At 44.8% G+C, this 20,609-nt stretch overlaps 1 protein-coding gene across 3 annotated transcripts in view; it reads right to left on the bottom strand.

The window, feature by feature from the left end:
* mccc2 (methylcrotonyl-CoA carboxylase subunit 2) overlaps positions 1 to 20,609 on the bottom strand; it is a 49,310-nt gene that overhangs the window by 12,225 nt on the left and 16,476 nt on the right. For all 3 annotated transcript variants that reach the window (XR_011668960.1, XR_011668961.1, XM_071352004.1), the window contains exons 10-11: positions 16,787 to 16,882; positions 16,538 to 16,610 (exon numbers count right to left, since the gene is read on the bottom strand). Coding sequence is in view for 1 of the 3 variants with exons in the window: in XM_071352004.1 (XP_071208105.1) it covers positions 16,538 to 16,610; positions 16,787 to 16,882 (169 nt within the window). In the remaining 2 variants the exon portion in view is untranslated. The remainder of the gene's footprint in view (positions 1 to 16,537; positions 16,611 to 16,786; positions 16,883 to 20,609) is intronic.

Consider the following 20,609-nt stretch of genomic DNA (forward strand, 5'->3'; position numbering starts at 1 on the left):
ACACACAGGTCTAATCACACCTGTACTTCAACAACACACAGGTCTAATCACACCTGTACTTCAACAACACACAGGTCTAATCACACCTGTACTTCAACAACACACAGGTCTAATCACACCTGTACTTCAACAACACACAGGTCTAATCACACCTGTACTTCAACACACAGGTCTAATCACACCTGTACTTCAACAACACACAGGTCTAATCACACCTGTACTTCAACAACACACAGGTCTAATCACACCTGTACTTCAACAACACACAGGTCTAATCACACCTGTACTTCAACAACACACAGGTCTAATCACACCTGTACTTCAACAACACACAGGTCTAATCACACCTGTACTTCAACACACAGGTCTAATCACACCTGTACTTCAACACACAGGTCTAATCACACCTGTACTTCAACAACACACAGGTCTAATCACACCTGTACTTCAACAACACACAGGTCTAATCACACCTGTACTTCAACAACACACAGGTCTAATCACACCTGTACTTCAACAACACACAGGTCTAATCACACCTGTACTTCAACAACACACAGGTCTAATCACACCTGTACTTCAACAACACACAGGTCTAATCACACCTGTACTTCAACAACACACAGGTCTAATCACACCTGTACTTCAACACACAGGTCTAATCACACCTGTACGTCAACAACACACAGGTCTAATCACACCTGTACTTCAACAACACACAGGTCTAATCACACCTGTACTTCAACAACACACAGGTCTAATCACACCTGTACTTCAACACACAGGTCTAATCACACCTGTACTTCAACAACACACAGGTCTAATCACACCTGTACGTCAACAACACACAGGTCTAATCACACCTGTACTTCAACACACAGGTCTAATCACACCTGTACTTCAACACACAGGTCTAATCACACCTGTACTTTTTTTATTTATTTATTTATTTTATTTAACCTTTATTTAACCAGGTAGGCAAATTGAGAACACGTTCTCATTTACAATTGCGACCTGGCCAAGATAAAGCAAAGCAGTTCGACACATACAACAACACATAGTTACACATGGAGTAAAACAAACATATAGTCAATAATACAGTGAAAAAAAATAAATAAGTCTATATACAATGTGAGCAAGTGAGGTGAGATAAGGGAGGTGAAGGCAAACAAATATATGTATAAATAAATAAAAATATAAAAGGCCATGGAGGCGAAGTGAGTACAACACAGCAAGTAAAATAAAAACTAAAAATAAAATAAAATAAAAATAAATAAAAAAATAAATAAAAATAAAACAATGGAATGGTTGGTTTGCAGTGGAAGAAAGTGCAAAGTAGAGACAGAAATAATGGGGTGCAAAGGAGCAAAATAAATTAATAAATAAATACAGTAGGTAAAGAGGTAGTTGTTTGGGCTAAATTGTAGATGGGTTATGTACAGGTGCAGTAATCTATGAGCTGCTCTGACAGCTGGTGCTTAAAGCTAGTGAGGGAGATAGGTGTTTCCAGTTTCAGAGATTTTTGTAGTTCGTTCCAGTCATTGGCAGCAGAGAACTGGAAGGAGAGGCGTCCAAAGGAAGAATTGGTTTTGGGGGTGACTAGAGAGATATACCTGCTGGAGCGCGTGCTACAGGTAGGTGCTGCTATGGTGACCAGCGAGCTGAGATAAGGGGGGACTTTACCTAGCAGGGTCTTGTAGATGACCTGGAACCAGTGGGTTTGGCGACGAGTATGAAGCGAGGGCCAGCCAACGAGAGTGTACAGGTCGCAGTGGTGGGTAGTATATGGGGCTTTGGTGACAAAACGGATGGCACTGTGATAGACTGCATCCAATTTATTGAGTAGGGTTTTGGAGGCTATTTTGTAAATGACATCACCGAAGTCGAGGATTGGTAGGATGGTCAGTTTTACAAGGGTATGTTTGGCAGCATGAGTAAAGGATGCTTTGTTGCGGAATAGGAAGCCAATTCTAGATTTGACTTTGGATTGGAGATGTTTGATGTGAGTCTGGAAGGAGAGTTTACAGTCTAACCAGACACCTAGGTATTTGTAGGTGTTCACATATTCTAAGTCAGAGCCGTCCAAAGTAGTGATGTTGGACAGGCGGGCAGGAGCAGGCAGTGATCGGTTGAAGAGCATGCATTTGGTTTTACTTGTATTTAAGAGCAGTTGGAGGCCACGGAAGGAGAGTTGTATGGCATTGAAGCTCGCCTGGAGGGTTGTTAACACAGTGTCAAAAGAAGGGCCAGAAGTATACAGAATAGTGTCGTCTGCGTAGAGGTGGATCAGAGAATCACCAGCAGCAAGAGCGACATCATTGATGTAAACAGAGAAGAGAGTCGGTCCAAGAATTGAACCCTGTGGCACCCCCATAGAGACTGCCAGAGGCCCGGACAACAGACCCTCCGATTTGACACACTGAACTCGATCAGAGAAGTAGTTGGTGAACCAGGCGAGGCAATCATTAGAGAAACCAAGGCTGTCGAGTCTGCCAATGAGGATGTGGTGATTGACAGAGTCAAAGGCCTTGGCCAGGTCAATGAATACGGCTGCACAGTATTGTTTCCTATCGATGGCGGTTACGATATCGTTTATGACCTTGAGCGTGGCTGAGGTGCACCCATGACCAGCTCTGAAACCAGATTGCATTGCGGAGAAGGTGTGGTGGGATTCGAAATGGTCGGTAATCTGTTTGTTGACTTGGCTTTCGAAGACCTTAGAAAGGCAGGGTAGGATAGATATAGGTCTGTAGCAGTTAGGGTCAAGGGTGTCCCCCCCTTTGAAGAGGGGGATAACCGCAGCTGCTTTCCAATCTTTGGGGATCTCAGACGACACGAAAGAGAGGTTGAAGAGGCTAGTAATAGGGGTGGCAACAATTTCAGCAGATAGTTTTAGAAAGAAAGGGTCCAGATTATCTAGCCCGGCTGATTTGTAAGGGTCCAGATTTTGCAGCTCATTTAGAACATCAGCTGACTGTATTTGGGAGAAAGAGAAATGGGGAAGGCTTGGGCGAGTAGCAGAGGGGAGGGCAGTGCTGTTGTCCGGGGTAGGGGTAGCCAGGTGGAAGGCATGGCCAGCCGTAGAAAAATGCTTATTGAAATTCTCAATTATAGTGGATTTGTCGGTGGTGACAGTGTTTCCTATCTTCAGAGCGGTTGGAAGCTGGGAGGAGGTGTTCTTATTCTCCATGGACTTTACGGTGTCCCAGAACTTTTTTGAATTTGTGTTGCAGGAAGCAAATTTCTGCTTGAAAAAGCTAGCCTTGGCTGTTCTAACTGCCTGTGTATATTGGTTTCTGGCTTCCCTGAAAAGTTGCATATCACGGGGGCTGTTCGATGCTAATGCAGAACGCCATAGGATGTTTTTCTGTTGGTTAAGGGCAGTCAGGTCAGGAGAGAACCAAGGGCTATATCTGTTCCTGGTTCTAAATTTCTTGAATGGGGCATGCTTATTCAAGATGGTGAGGAAGGCATTTTTAAAAAATGACCAGGCATCCTCTACTGACGGGATGAGATCAATATCCTTCCAGGATACCCCGGCCAGGTCGATTAGAAAGGCCTGCTCGCTGAAGTGTTTCAGGGAGCGTTTGACAGTGATGAGTGGAGGTCGTTTGACCGCTGACCCATTACGGATGCAGGCAATGAGGCAGTGATCGCTGAGATCTTGGTTGAAAACAGCAGAGGTGTATTTGGAGGGCAAGTTTGTTAGGATGATATCTATGAGGGTACCCGTGTTTACGGAATTGGGGTGGTACCTGGTAGGTTCATTTATAATTTGTGTGAGATTGAGGGCATCAAGCTTAGATTGTAGGGTGGCTGGGGTGTTGAGCATGTTCAAATTTAGGTCGCCTAGCAGCACGAGCTCTGAAGATAGATGGGGGGCAATCAGTTCACATATAGTGTCCAGAGCACAGCTGGGGGCAGAGGGTGGTCTATAGCAGGCGGCAACGGTGAGAGACTTGTTTTTAGAGAGGTGGATTTTTAAAAGTAGAAGTTCAAATTGTTTGGGAACAGACCTGGATAGTATAACAGAACTCTGCAGGCAGTCTTTGCAGTAGATTGCAACACCGCCCCCTTTGGCCGTTCTATCTTGTCTGAAAATCTTGTAATTGGGGATGAAAATGTCTGAATTTTTGGTGGTCTTTCTAAGCCAGGATTCAGACACGGCTAAAACATCCGGGTTGGCAGAGTGTGCTAAAGCAGTGAACAAAACAAACTTAGGGAGGAGGCTTCTAATGTTAACATGCATGAAGCCAAGGCTATTACGGTTACAGAAGTCATCAAAAGAGAGCGCCTGGGGAATAGGAGTGGAGCCAGGTACTGCAGGGCCTGGATTCCCCTCTACATCACCAGAGGAACAGAGGAGGAGTAGGATAAGGGTACGGCTAAAAGCTATGAGAATTGGTCGCCTAGAGCTACTAGAGCAGAGAGTAAAAGGAGGTTTCTGGGGGCGATAAAATAGTTTAAAGGAATAATGTACAGACAAAGGTATGGTAGGATGTGAATACAGTGGAGGTAAACCTAGGTATTGAGTGATGATGAGAGAGATATTGTCTCTAGAAACATCATTGAAACCAGGTGATGTCATCGCATATGTGGGTGGTGGAACTGAGAGGTTGGATATGGTATAGAGAGCAGGGCTAGAATCTCTACAGTGAAATAAGCCAATAAACACTAACCAGAACAGCAATGGACAAGGCATATTTACATTAAGGAGAGGCATGCTAATCGAGTGATCAATAAGGGTCCAGTGAGTAGAGGTTGGTTGGGGTCGTGGCGATCCAGACAGCTGGCCGGGTATATGGCTATCGGTAGCAGCATAGGATGGAGGTCTGTTTGTAGATACCTCGTGCGTTTCCGTCGGTAGGTTAGTGGGGTTCCGTGTAGTGGGGTTCCGTGTGGTAGAGGGGATCAATCCAAATTGGCAAAATAGATATAGTGACCCAAGGAAAAAATAAATAAATAATAATAATAATAATAGTTGTCCAATATACTTGTTCAAATAGCAGCCGATAAGACAGCTAACGATTAGCGGGCCTCAGATGAGCGTTCAGGTAACGTCGGGACGGAGGTGCCAGTTGGATAAATCCCTCGGGCAGATAACGTCGGCAGTCAGTCGCGGCAGTCAGTCGTGAAGGCCCGGTGGGGTTCCGTATCTGCAGCAGCAACAAAAGAAACGGGTCCGGATGGTGATGGAACTCCTCAGCTGGCTAGCTCCAGAATGATTAGAGTTTGCTCCGGGGTCGACGTAAGCCAATAGTCACACGGTTTGCAGCTAGCTAGCTGCGAAATCAAGGTACAAGTGTCCAGAGCCTGCGGCTGGAATCCGGGGAAACTGAGAGAAAAAAAGAGTCCCGGAATGCTCCGGTCCGAGTCGCGTTGCACAAAAGTGCCGGTAGATTATCGAGCTAAAGGAATAGCTGATGACCACTAAACGTGGGCAGCTGAAACACCAACGCTAGCCAGCAAACCGGCTAATTTCGGGGCAGCTACAGATTAGCTTCTGGCTAGCTATCGGAGTAGCTTCTGGTTAAGCTTTCAGGCTAGCTTCTGAATTAGCCCCTGGCTAGCTTCCACGATGGATTTTCAGATTGAGGTAAGTAATACTTTTTGTAATTGGTGAAGCGGGTTGCAGGAAAGCTTTTGCAGGAAAGCTTTTGTAGTTGAGTTCTTGGATAATAAAATAGATAAAAGATATGCGAAGAAAGGTGTAAATATATATATATACAGGACACGAACAATACGGAACAGAAAAAGACGTCTGAACTGCTAAGCCACCTTGGATTAGGAATCAACAACACACAGGTCTAATCACACCTGTACTTCAACAACACACAGGTCTAATCACACCTGTACTTCAACAACACACAGGTCTAATCACACCTGTACTTCAACAACACACAGGTCTAATCACACCTGTACTTCAACAACACACAGGTCTAATCACACCTGTACTTCAACAACACACAGGTCTAATCACACCTGTACGTCAACAACACACAGGTCTAATCACACCTGTACTTCAACAACACACAGGTCTAATCACACCTGTACTTCAACACACAGGTCTAATCACACCTGTACTTCAACAACACACAGGTCTAATCACACCTGTACTTCAACACACAGGTCTAATCACACCTGTACTTCAACAACACACAGGTCTAATCACACCTGTACGTCAACAACACACAGGTCTAATCACACCTGTACTTCAACAACACACAGGTCTAATCACACCTGTACTTCAACAACACACAGGTCTAATCACACCTGTACTTCAACAACACACAGGTCTAATCACACCTGTACTTCAACAACACACAGGTCTAATCACACCTGTACTTCAACACACAGGTCTAATCACACCTGTACTTCAACAACACACAGGTCTAATCACACCTGTACTTCAACAACACACAGGTCTAATCACACCTGTACTTCAACAACACACAGGTCTAATCACACCTGTACTTCAACAACACACAGGTCTAATCACACCTGTACTTCAACAACACACAGGTCTAATCACACCTGTACTTCAACAACACACAGGTCTAATCACACCTGTACTTCAACACACAGGTCTAATCACACCTGTACTTCAACAACACACAGGTCTAATCACACCTGTACTTCAACAACACACAGGTCTAATCACACCTGTACTTCAACAACACAGGTCTAATCACACCTGTACTTCAACAACACAGGTCTAATCACACCTGTACTTCAACACACAGGTCTAATCACACCTGTACTTCAACAACACACAGGTCTAATCACACCTGTACTTCAACACACAGGTCTAATCACACCTGTACTTCAACAACACACAGGTCTAATCACACCTGTACTTCAACAACACACAGGTCTAATCACACCTGTACTTCAACACACAGGTCTAATCACACCTGTACTTCAACACACAGGTCTAATCACACCTGTACTTCAACAACACACAGGTCTAATCACACCTGTACGTCAACACACAGGTCTAATCACACCTGTACTTCAACAACACACAGGTCTAATCACACCTGTACTTCAACACACAGGTCTAATCACACCTGTACTTCAACAACACAGGTCTAATCACACCTGTACTTCAACACACAGGTCTAATCACACCTGTACTTCAACAACACACAGGTCTAATCACACCTGTACTTCAACAACACACAGGTCTAATCACACCTGTACTTCAACAACACACAGGTCTAATCACACCTGTACTTCAACAACACACAGGTCTAATCACACCTGTACTTCAACAACACAGGTCTAATCACACCTGTACTTCAACAACACACAGGTCTAATCACACCTGTACGTCAACAACACACAGGTCTAATCACACCTGTACTTCAACAACACACAGGTCTAATCACACCTGTACTTCAACAACACACAGGTCTAATCACACCTGTACTTCAACAACACACAGGTCTAATCACACCTGTACGTCAACAACACACAGGTCTAATCACACCTGTACTTCAACAACACACAGGTCTAATCACACCTGTACTTCAACAACACACAGGTCTAATCACACCTGTACTTCAACAACACACAGGTCTAATCACACCTGTACTTCAACAACACACAGGTCTAATCACACCTGTACTTCAACAACACACAGGTCTAATCACACCTGTACTTCAACAACACACAGGTCTAATCACACCTGTACTTCAACACACAGGTCTAATCACACCTGTACTTCAACAACACACAGGTCTAATCACACCTGTACTTCAACAACACAGGTCTAATCACACCTGTACTTCAACAACACACAGGTCTAATCACACCTGTACGTCAACAACACACAGGTCTAATCACACCTGTACTTCAACAACACACAGGTCTAATCACACCTGTACTTCAACAACACACAGGTCTAATCACACCTGTACTTCAACAACACACAGGTCTAATCACACCTGTACTTCAACAACACACAGGTCTAATCACACCTGTACGTCAACAACACACAGGTCTAATCACACCTGTACTTCAACACACAGGTCTAATCACACCTGTACTTCAACAACACACAGGTCTAATCACACCTGTACTTCAACAACACACAGGTCTAATCACACCTGTACTTCAACAACACAGGTCTAATCACACCTGTACTTCAACAACACACAGGTCTAATCACACCTGTACGTCAACAACACACAGGTCTAATCACACCTGTACTTCAACAACACACAGGTCTAATCACACCTGTACTTCAACAACACACAGGTCTAATCACACCTGTACTTCAACAACACACAGGTCTAATCACACCTGTACTTCAACAACACACAGGTCTAATCACACCTGTACTTCAACAACACACAGGTCTAATCACACCTGTACTTCAACAACACACAGGTCTAATCACACCTGTACTTCAACACACAGGTCTAATCACACCTGTACTTCAACAACACACAGGTCTAATCACACCTGTACTTCAACAACACACAGGTCTAATCACACCTGTACTTCAACAACACAGGTCTAATCACACCTGTACTTCAACAACACACAGGTCTAATCACACCTGTACGTCAACAACACACAGGTCTAATCACACCTGTACTTCAACAACACACAGGTCTAATCACACCTGTACTTCAACAACACACAGGTCTAATCACACCTGTACTTCAACAACACACAGGTCTAATCACACCTGTACTTCAACAACACACAGGTCTAATCACACCTGTACTTCAACAACACACAGGTCTAATCACACCTGTACTTCAACAACACACAGGTCTAATCACACCTGTACGTCAACAACACACAGGTCTAATCACACCTGTACTTCAACAACACACAGGTCTAATCACACCTGTACTTCAACAACACACAGGTCTAATCACACCTGTACTTCAACAACACACAGGTCTAATCACACCTGTACTTCAACAACACAGGTCTAATCACACCTGTACTTCAACAACACACAGGTCTAATCACACCTGTACGTCAACAACACACAGGTCTAATCACACCTGTACTTCAACAACACACAGGTCTAATCACACCTGTACTTCAACAACACACAGGTCTAATCACACCTGTACTTCAACAACACACAGGTCTAATCACACCTGTACTTCAACAACACACAGGTCTAATCACACCTGTACTTCAACACACAGCATGTGTAACGGATGTGAAATGGCTAGCTAGTTAGCGGGTACGCGCTACTAGCGTTTCAATCAGTTACGTCACTTGCTCTGAAACCTAGAAGTAGTGTTGCTCCTTGCTCTGCAAGGGCCGCGGCCTTTGTGGCGCGATGGATAACGACGCTTCGTGGGCGACTGTTGTTGATGTGTGCAGAGGGTCCCTGGTTCGCGCCCGTGTCGGGGCGAGGGGACGGTTTAAAGTTATACTGTTACACATGGTCTCTCAAGACATGCAGGGTTATATCCACATACTGGATGTACTATAAGGTTCAGAACTGTGGATGTTCACCACATGACTGGACATCTGCTCGTCCAACATCTCACTCCAAAATCATGGTGTTTAATATGGGTCAGGGCTCTGTGCAGGCCAGTCAAGTTCTTCCACACCGATCTTGACAAAGCATGTCTGTATGGACCTCGCACGGGAGCATTGTCATGCTGAAACAGGAAGGGGCCTTCCCCCAAAACTGTTGGCACAAAGTTGGAAGCACAGAATCATCTAGAATGTCATTGTATACTGTAGCTTTAAGAGGTCCTTTCACTGGAACTAAGGGGCCTAACCCAAACCATGATAAACAACCCAAGACCATTATTCCTCCACCAAACTTTACAGTTGGCACTATGCATTGGGGCAGGTAGCTTTTTCCTGGCATCCACCAAACCCAGATTCGTCTGTCAGACTGCCAGATGGTGAAGTGTGATTCATCACTCCAGACAACGCATTTCCACTGCTTCAGAGTCCAATGTGAGCGTTACACCACTCCAGCCGACGCTTGGCATTGCACATGGTGATCTCAGGCTTGTGTGCGGCTGCTCGGCCATGGAAACCCATTTCATGAAGCTCCTGACAAACAGTTATTGTGCTGACGTTACTTCCAGAGGCAGTTTTGAACTTGGTAATGAGTGTTGCAACCGAGGACAGACGATTTTTACGCACTTCTGTGAGCTTGTGTGGTCTACCACTTCACGGCTGAGCCGTTGTTGCTCCGAGACGTTTCCACTTCACACTAACAGCACTTACAGTTGACCGGGGAAGCTCTAGCAGGGCAGAAATTTGACAAACTGACTTGTTGGAAAGGTGGCATCCTATGACGTTGCCACGTTGAAAGTCACTGAGCACTTCAGTAAGGCCATTCTACTGTCAATGTTTGTCTATGGAGATTGCATGGCTGCGTGCTGTATTGTATACACCTGTCAGCAACGGGTGTGGCTGAACTCCACACAGAGATGCATACAAAGCTCTCCCTCGCCCTCCAAATGGCAAATCCGACCATAATTCTATCCTCCTGATAGCTAAAGCTAAGGACCCTGGGACTAAACACCTCCCTCTGCAACTGGATCCTGGACTTCCTGACGGGTCGCCCCCAGGTGGTAAGATTAGGCAACAACACATCTGCCATGCTGATCCTCAACACTGGGGCCCCTCAGGGTTACGTGTTTAGTCCCCTCCTGTACTCCCTGTTCACCCACAACTGTGTGACCAAGCACGACTCCAACATCATCATTAAGTTTGCTGACGACACAGCGGTGGTAGGCCTGATCACCGACAATGATGAGACAGCCTATAGGGAGGAGGTCAGAGAACTGGCAGTGTGGTGCCAGGACAACAACCTCTCCCTCAATGTCAGCAAGACAAAAGGAGCTGACCGATGACTACAGCAAAAGGAGGGCCGAACAGGCCACCATTAACATCGACGGAGCTGTAGTGGAGCGGGTAGAGAGCTTCAAGTTGTGATATTTTTTATAAATTGTTTTACTTTAGTTTATTTTGTAAATCTTTTCTGAACTATATTTATTGAACTGCATTGTTGTTTAAGGGCTTGTAAGTAAGCATTTCACGGTAAGGTCTACACTTGTTGTATTCATGCGCATGTGACAAATTTGATTCGATTTGAAATAGCCGAATCCACTAATTTGAAGGCGTGTCCACATACTTTTGTATATAGTGTACGTTTAAATGTAAAATCAGGGCTCTCCCTAGGATTTTCTGACAAGGTGGTTCTATTGTAGGCCTTAGGTTGACTAGGGGAAGGTCCAGAAGGAGTCAGTCAATTTCCCCTTCAGGAAGTTGGAGCATTTAGCATTTTTGAAAAACCTGTAACTGCCATTTCCTGAGTTTTAAATGATATCAGACAATGTAGCCAACACAGTAGTCTTGCGTTTGATCCTAAATGAAATTGTCTCAATGACACACATTTTTCTCGGTTAAATTTGGGGGCAATGATTATTCAAATCAATAGCTGTCTTTATGTGGATAGTCCAGTGAAAATGTAAACTGTCTTTTTATTAATTTTGTTGGGGAGAAAATTCAGAATAATTAAATTATTGGATGTAATATATATAGTCTAGCTTACTGTAGGCTATGCGTTGGCGCCAACTACCGTTGCGGCGATGAAAGCGTGTGTTGGCAAGTAAGTGTTCTCGCTTAGTTCACTGAACGCTGTAGAAAACTACCTTCGTCGTAATGACGCCTTAGCTAAGGAGCTACGACATACAGTTGAAGTCGGAAGTTTGCTAACAAACTATAGTTTTGGCAAGTCGGTTAGGACATCTACTTTGTGCATGACACAAGTCATTTTTCCAACAACTGTTTACAGACAGATTATTTCCCTTATAATTCACTGTATCACAATTCCAGTGGGTCAGAAGTTTACATACACTTAGTTGACTGTGCCTTTAAACAGCTTGGAAAATTCCAGAAAATGATGTCATGGCTTTAGAAGCTTCTGATAGGCTAATTGACATCATTTGAGTCAATTGGAGGTGTACCTGTGGATGTATTTCAAGGCCTACCTTCAAACTCAGTGCCTCTTTGACATTATGGGAAAATAAAAAGAAATCAGCCAAGACCTCAGAAAAAATAATTGAGACCTCCACAAGTCTGGTTCATCCTTGGGAGCAATTTCCAAACGCCTGAAGGTACCACGTTCATCTGTACAAACAATAGTACGCTAGTATAAACACCATGGGACCACACAGCCGTCATACCGCTCAGGAAGGAGACGCGTTCTGTCTCCTAGAGATGAACGTACTTTGGTGCGAAAAGTGCAAATCAGTCCCAGAACAACAGCAAAGGACCTTGTGAAGATGCTGGAGGAAACAGGTACAAAAGTATCTATATCCACAGTAAAACGAGTCCTATATCGACATAACCTGAAAGGCCACTCAGCAAGGAAGAAGCCACTGCTCCAAAACCGCCATAAAAAAAGCCAGACTACGGTTTGCAACTGCACATGGGGACAAGGTACGTACTTTTTGGAGAAATGTCCTCTGGTCTGATTAAACAAAAATACAACGGTTTGGCCATAATGACCATCGTTATGTTTGGTGGAAAAAGGGGGAGGCTTGCAAGCTGAAGAACACCATCCCAACCGTGAAGCACGGGGATGGCAACATCATGTTGTGGGGGTGGCATTGCTGCAGGAGGGACTGGAGCACTTCACAAAATAGATGGCATCATGAGGGAGGAAAATTAGGTGGATATATTGAAGCAACATCTCAAGACATCAGTCAGGAAGTTAAAGCTTGGTCGCAAATGGGTCTTCCAAATGGACAATGACCCAAAGCATACTTCCAAAGTTGTGGCAAAATGGCTTAAGGACAACAAAGTCAAGGTATTGGAGTGGCCATCACAAAGCCCTGACCTCAATCCTATAGAACGTTTGTGGGCAGAACTGAAAAAGTGTGTGCGAGCAAGGAGGTCTACAAACCTGACTCAGTTACACCAGTTCTGTCAGGAGGAATGGCCAAAATTCACCCAACTTATTGTGGGAAGCTTGTGGAAGGCTACCCAAAACATGTGACCCAAGTCAAACAATTTAAAGGCAATGCTACCAAATACTAATTGAGTGTATGTAAACTTCTGACCCACTGGGAATGTGATGAAAGAAATAAAAGCTGAAATAAATAATTCTACTATTATTCTGACATTTCACATTCTTAAAATAAAGTGGTGATCCTAACTGACCTAAGACAGGGAATTTTTACTAGGATTAAAATGTCAGAAATTGTGAAAAACTGAGTTTAAATGTATTTGGATAAGGTGTATGTAAACTTCCGACTTCAACATGAGTGGTTATACGCTTCATTAACATACAACACCTTCTCCTCACACATCAGTGGTGTCAACGGAGGAAGTGGAGAGCTGCAACGCGAGGGAGGAAAATAGTACTGCCTGGGGTTCACCAACCTACCGGGACCAGCCTAAACCCCAGGTAGTATAAACTGATAGGGACCAGCCTAAACCCCAGGTAGTATAAACTGATAGAGACCAGCCTAAACCCCAGGTAGTATAAACTGATAGTGACCAGCCTAAACCCCAGGTAGTATAAACTGATAGCGACCAGCCTAAACCCCAGGTAGTATAAACTGAGTGACCAGCCTAAACCCCAGGTAGTATAAACTGATAGAGACCAGCCTAAAGCCCCAGGTAGTATAAACTGATAGAGACCAGCCTAAACCCCAGGTAGTATAAACTGATAGTGACCAGCCTAAACCCCAGGTAGTATAAACTGAGTGACCAGCCTAAACCCCAGGTAGTATAAACTGATAGTGACCAGCCTAAACCCCAGGTAGTATAAACTGATAGCGACCAGCCTAAAGCCCCAGGTAGTATAAACTGATAGCGACCAGCCTAAACCCCAGGTAGTATAAACTGATAGCGACCAGCCTAAACCCCAGGTAGTATAAACTGATAGTGACCAGCCTAAACCCCAGGTAGTATAAACTGATAGTGACCAGCCTAAACCCCAGGTAGTATAAACTGAGTGACCAGCCTAAACCCCAGGTAGTATAAACTGATAGCGACCAGCCTAAACCCCAGGTAGTATAAACTGATAGCGACCAGCCTAAACCCCAGGTAGTATAAACTGATAGTGACCAGCCTAAACCCCAGGTAGTATAAACTGAGTGACCAGCCTAAACCCCAGGTAGTATAAACTGAGTGACCAGCCTAAACCCCAGGTAGTATAAACTGATAGTGACCAGCCTAAACCCCAGGTAGTATAAACTGATAGCGACCAGCCTAAACCCCAGGTAGTATAAACTGATAGCGACCAGCCTAAACCCCAGGTAGTATAAACTGATAGCGACCAGCCTAAACCCCAGGTAGTATAAACTGATAGCGACCAGCCTAAACCCCAGGTAGTATAAACTGATAGCGACCAGCCTAAACCCCAGGTAGTATAAACTGATAGTGACCAGCCTAAACCCCAGGTAGTATAAACTGATAGTGACCAGCCTAAACCCCAGGTAGTATAAACTGATAGTGACCAGCCTAAACCCCAGGTAGTATAAACTGATAGCGACCAGCCTAAACCCCAGGTAGTATAAACTGATAGCGACCAGCCTAAACCCCAGGTAGTATAAACTGATAGTGACCAGCCTAAACCCCAGGTAGTATAAACTGATAGTGACCAGCCTAAACCCCAGGTAGTATAAACTGATAGTGACCAGCCTAAACCCCAGGTAGTATAAACTGAGTGACCAGCCTAAACCCCAGGTAGTATAAACTGATAGTGACCAGCCTAAACCCCAGGTAGTATAAACTGATAGCGACCAGCCTAAACCCCAGGTAGTATAAACTGATAGTGACCAGCCTAAACCCCCAGGTAGTATAAACTGATAGCGACCAGCCTAAACCCCAGGTAGTATAAACTGATAGCGACCAGCCTAAACCCCAGGTAGTATAAACTGATAGAGACCAGCCTAAACCCCAGGTAGTATAAACTGATAGTGACCAGCCTAAACCCCAGGTAGTATAAACTGATAGTGACCAGCCTAAACCCCAGGTAGTATAAACTGATAGTGACCAGCCTAAACCCCCAGGTAGTATAAACTGATAGTGACCAGCCTAAACCCCAGGTAGTATAAACTGATAGTGACCAGCCTAAACCCCAGGTAGTATAAACTGATAGTGACCAGCCTAAACCCCAGGTAGTATAAACTGATAGCGACCAGCCTAAACCCCAGGTAGTATAAACTGATAGTGACCAGCCTAAACCCCAGGTAGTATAAACTGAGTGACCAGCCTAAACCCCAGGTAGTATAAACTGATAGTGACCAGCCTAAACCCCAGGTAGTATAAACTGATAGCGACCAGCCTAAACCCCAGGTAGTATAAACTGATAGTGACCAGCCTAAACCCCCAGGTAGTATAAACTGATAGTGACCAGCCTAAACCCCAGGTAGTATAAACTGATAGTGACCAGCCTAAACCCCAGGTAGTATAAACTGATAGCGACCAGCCTAAACCCCAGGTAGTATAAACTGATAGTGACCAGCCTAAACCCCAGGTAGTATAAACTGAGTGACCAGCCTAAACCCCAGGTAGTATAAACTGATAGTGACCAGCCTAAACCCCAGGTAGTATAAACTGATAGCGACCAGCCTAAACCCCAGGTAGTATAAACTGATAGTGACCAGCCTAAACCCCCAGGTAGTATAAACTGATAGTGACCAGCCTAAACCCCAGGTAGTATAAACTGACAGCGACCAGCCTAAACCCCAGGTAGTATAAACTGATAGTGACCAGCCTAAAGCCCCAGGTAGTATAAACTGATAGCGACCAGCCTAAACCCCCAGGTAGTATAAACTGATAGCGACCAGCCTAAACCCCAGGTAGTATAAACTGATAGCGACCAGCCTAAACCCCAGGTAGTATAAACTGATAGTGACCAGCCTAAACCCCAGGTAGTATAAACTGAGTGACCAGCCTAAACCCCAGGTAGTATAAACTGATAGCGACCAGCCTAAACCCCAGGTAGTATAAACTGATAGTGACCAGCCTAAACCCCAGGTAGTATAAACTGATAGCGACCAGCCTAAAGCCCCAGGTAGTATAAACTGATAGCGACCAGCCTAAACCCCAGGTAGTATAAACTGATAGCGACCAGCCTAAACCCCAGGTAGTATAAACTGATAGAGACCAGCCTAAACCCCAGGTAGTATAAACTGATAGCGACCAGCCTAAACCCCAGGTAGTATAAACTGAGTGACCAGCCTAAACCCCAGGTAGTAGAAACTGATAGTGACCAGCCTAAAGCCCCAGGTAGTATAAACTGATAGCGACCAGCCTAAACCCCAGGTAGTATAAACTGAGTGACCAGCCTAAACCCCAGGTAGTATAAACTGAGCGACCAGCCTAAACCCCAGGTAGTATAAACTGATAGTGACCAGCCTAAACCCCCAGGTAGTATAAACTGATAGTGACCAGCCTAAACCCCAGGTAGTATAAACTGATAGCGACCAGCCTAAACCCCCAGGTAGTATAAACTGATAGTGACCAGCCTAAACCCCAGGTAGTATAAACTGATAGTGACCAGCCTAGTACTCACCTGTGACCACTGTATCTCCGTATAAGGCTTTGAATTCATCAAACCGGCTGCCGTCGACAATCCTGGCTATCACCTGGCAATCAAACAGTAGAACATATTAGATATATTATAACACAACAGTCCATTTAAAATGCCACTCTGGGACATGGACTCCCATAATAATAACAATGAACCAGTACAATAGGGTTTTAGCTCATCCAGACCCCTTGGACCCCCATAATAAGTACATGAATAAACGTGGGAAAGTACCTCTCTGACATCAAAGTTGCGTTTGAGGTTGGCTCCTACGATGCCATACAGCTCCTCAGCTGGGTAGAGAGGAGCCTCGGGGGCCTCTGTGGTTACCTGGCAACACACCAGGTCCATAACGTCATGTCAATAGAGGGTTAGGAGAGGAGAAGAGCAACAAACTACGTACAACATGTTTCAATGACTTATGTAGTGACGCCCAAGTCTGTATTTGTTTCACATTTGTTTTTCTGAAGGGAAAAAAAAAAAAAAATCGAACAAACATTAGAAACCAACACAACTCCTTTGACGTCAAAAAACTTCAGACATATTTTCTTTATTTTCTTTCCAAAAACACTTGAGCGTTTTGTCTCTGACCAACTCTCTCAGAACGATCTCCTGGACCCTAACTAGGCAGGCTTCAAGACGGGTCACTCAACCCAGACCGCTCTCCTCTATCAAGACGGGTCACTCAACCCAGACCGCTCTCCTCTAACAAGACGGGTCACTCAACCCAGACCGCTCTCCTCTATCAAGACGGGTCACTCAACCCAGACCGCTCTCCTCTATCAAGACGGGTCACTCAACCCAGACCGCTCTCCTCTATCAAGACGGGTCACTCAACCCAGACTGCTCTCCTCTATCAAGACGGGTCACTCAACCCAGACTGCTCTCCTCTATCAAGACGGGTCACTCAACCCAGACTGCTCTCCTCTATCAAGACGGGTCACTCAACCCAGACTGCTCTCCTCTATCAAGACGGGTCACTCAACCCAGACTGCTCTCCTCTATGTCACAGAGGCTCTTTTCTTCTTCCCCCCCTTCTGACACCCAGGTGGCAACACGGATCTCTGCGTGCATGGCACAGATATCTCAGCTTGGATGTCGGCCCACCACCTCAAGCTCAACCTCAACCAGACAGAGCTGCTCTTCCTCCCAGGGAAGGCCTGTCCGCTCCAAGACCTCTCCATCACAGTTGACAACTCCACAGTGTTCCGTTCCCAGAATGCAAAGAACCTTGGAGTCACCCTGGACAACACCCTGTCGTTCTCTGCAAACATCAAAGCAGTGACTATGGTATTGGTGGAGATGAGGTTATAACCCACCTGTATGTTCTTGGTGTAGTTGAGGTTATAACCCACCTGTATGTTGAGGTTACAACCCACCTGTATGTTGAGGTTACAACCCACCTGTATGTTGAGGTTACAACCCAACTGTATGTTGAGGTTATAACCCACCTGTATGTTCTTGGTGTAGTTGAGGTTATAACCCACCTGTATGTTGAGGTTATAACCCACCTGTATGTTGAGGTTATAACCCACCTGTATGTTGAGGTTACAACCCACCTGTATGTTGAGGTTATAACCCACCTGTATGTTGAGGTTATAACCCACCTGTATGTTATTGGTGTAGTTGAGGTTATAACCCACCTGTATGTTGAGGTTACAACCCACCTGTATGTTGAGGTTACAACCCACCTGTATGTTGAGGTTACAACCCACCTGTATGTTGAGGTTATAACCCACCTGTATGTTCTTGGTGTAGTTGAGGTTATAACCCACCTGTGTGTTGAGGTTATAACCCACCTGTATGTTGAGGTTATAACCCACCTGTGTGTTGAGGTTATAACCCACCTGTGTGTTGAGGTTATAACCCACCTGTGTGTTGAGGTTATAACCCACCTGTGTGTTGAGGTTATAACCCACCTGTGTGTTGAGGTTACAACCCACCTGTATGTTGAGGTTACAACCCACCTGTATGTTGAGGTTATAACCCACCTGTGTGTTGAGGTTATAACCCACCTGTGTGTTGAGGTTATAACCCACCTGTATGTTGAGGTTATAACCCACCTGTATGTTGAGGTTATAACCCACCTGTATGTTGAGGTTATAACCCACCTGTATGTTGAGGTTATAACCCACCTGTATGTTCTTGGTGTAGTTGAGGTTATAACCCACCTGTATGTTGAGGTTACAACCCACCTGTATGTTGAGGTTATAACCCACCTGTGTGTTGAGGTTACAACCCACCTGTATGTTGAGGTTATAACCCACCTGTATGTTGAGGTTACAACCCACCTGTATGTTGAGGTTATAACCCACCTGTATGTTGAGGTTATAACCCACCTGTGTGTTGAGGTTATAACCCACCTGTGTGTTGAGGTTATAACCCACCTGTATGTTGAGGTTACAACCCACCTGTATGTTGAGGTTACAACCCACCTGTGTGTTGAGGTTACAACCCACCTGTATGTTGAGGTTATAACCCACCTGTATGTTGAGGTTATAACCCACCTGTATGTTGAGGTTATAACCCACCTGTGTGTTGAGGTTACAACCCACCTGTATGTTGAGGTTATAACCCACCTTTGAGGTTATAACCCACCTTTGAGGTTACAACCCACCTGTATGTTGAGGTTACAACCCACCTGTATGTTGAGGTTATAACCCACCTGTATGTTGAGGTTATAACCCACCTGTATGTTGAGGTTATAACCCACCTGTATGTTGAGGTTATAACCCACCTGTATGTTGAGGTTATAACCCACCTGTATGTTGAGGTTACAACCCACCTGTATGTTGAGGTTACAACCCACCTGTATGTTGAGGTTATAACCCACCTGTATGTTCTTGGTGTAGTTGAGGTTATAACCCACCTGTATGTTGAGGTTATAACCCACCTGTATGTTGAGGTTACAACCCACCTGTATGTTGAGGTTACAACCCACCTGTATGTTGAGGTTATAACCCACCTGTGTGTTGAGGTTATAACCCACCTGTGTGTTAAGGTTATAACCCACCTGTATGTTCTTGGTGTAGTTGAGGTTATAACCCACCTGTATGTTGAGGTTATAACCCACCTGTGTGTTGAGGTTATAACCCACCTGTGTGTTGAGGTTATAACCCACCTGTGTGTTGAGGTTATAACCCACCTGTATGTTGAGGTTATAACCCACCTGTATGTTGAGGTTATAACCCACCTGTATGTTGAGGTTATAACCCACCTGTATGTGAGGTTATAACCCACCTGTATGTTGAGGTTATAACCCACCTGTGTGTTGAGGTTATAACCCACCTGTATGTTGAGGTTACAACCCACCTGTATGTTGAGGTTATAACGCACCTGTATGTTGAGGTTATAACCCACCTGTATGTTCTCGGTGTAGTTGAGGTTATAACCCACCTGTGTGTTGAGGTTATAACCCACCTGTATGTTGAGGATATAACACCTGTATGTTGAGGTTATAACCCACCTGTATGTTGAGGTTATAACCCACCTGTATGTTGAGGTTATAACCCACCTGTATGTTCTCGGTGTAGTTGAGGTTATAACCCACCTGTGTGTTGAGGTTACAACCCACCTGTATGTTGAGGTTACAACCCACCTGTATGTTGAGGTTACAACCCACCTGTGTGTTGAGGTTATAACCCACCTGTATGCTGAGGTTATAACCCACCTGTATGCTGAGGTTATAACCCACCTGTATGTTGAGGTTATAACCCACCTGTATGTTGAGGTTATAACCCACCTGTATGTTGAGGTTATAACCCACCTGTATGTTGAGGTTATAACCCACCTGTGTGTTGAGGTTATAACCCACCTGTGTGTTGAGGTTATAACCCACCTGTATGTTCTTGGTGTAGTTGAGGTTATAACCCACCTGTGTGTTGAGGTTATAACCCACCTGTATGTTGAGGTTACAACCCACCTGTATGTTGAGGTTACAACCCACCTGTGTGTTGAGGTTATAACCCACCTGTATGTTGAGGTTACAACCCACCTGTATGTTGAGGTTACAACCCACCTGTATGTTGAGGTTACAACCCACCTGTATGTTGAGGTT

Source organism: Salvelinus alpinus, chromosome 19 (genome assembly GCF_045679555.1).
Source record: "Salvelinus alpinus chromosome 19, SLU_Salpinus.1, whole genome shotgun sequence".
NCBI classification, from domain to species: Eukaryota; Metazoa; Chordata; class Actinopteri; order Salmoniformes; family Salmonidae; genus Salvelinus; species Salvelinus alpinus.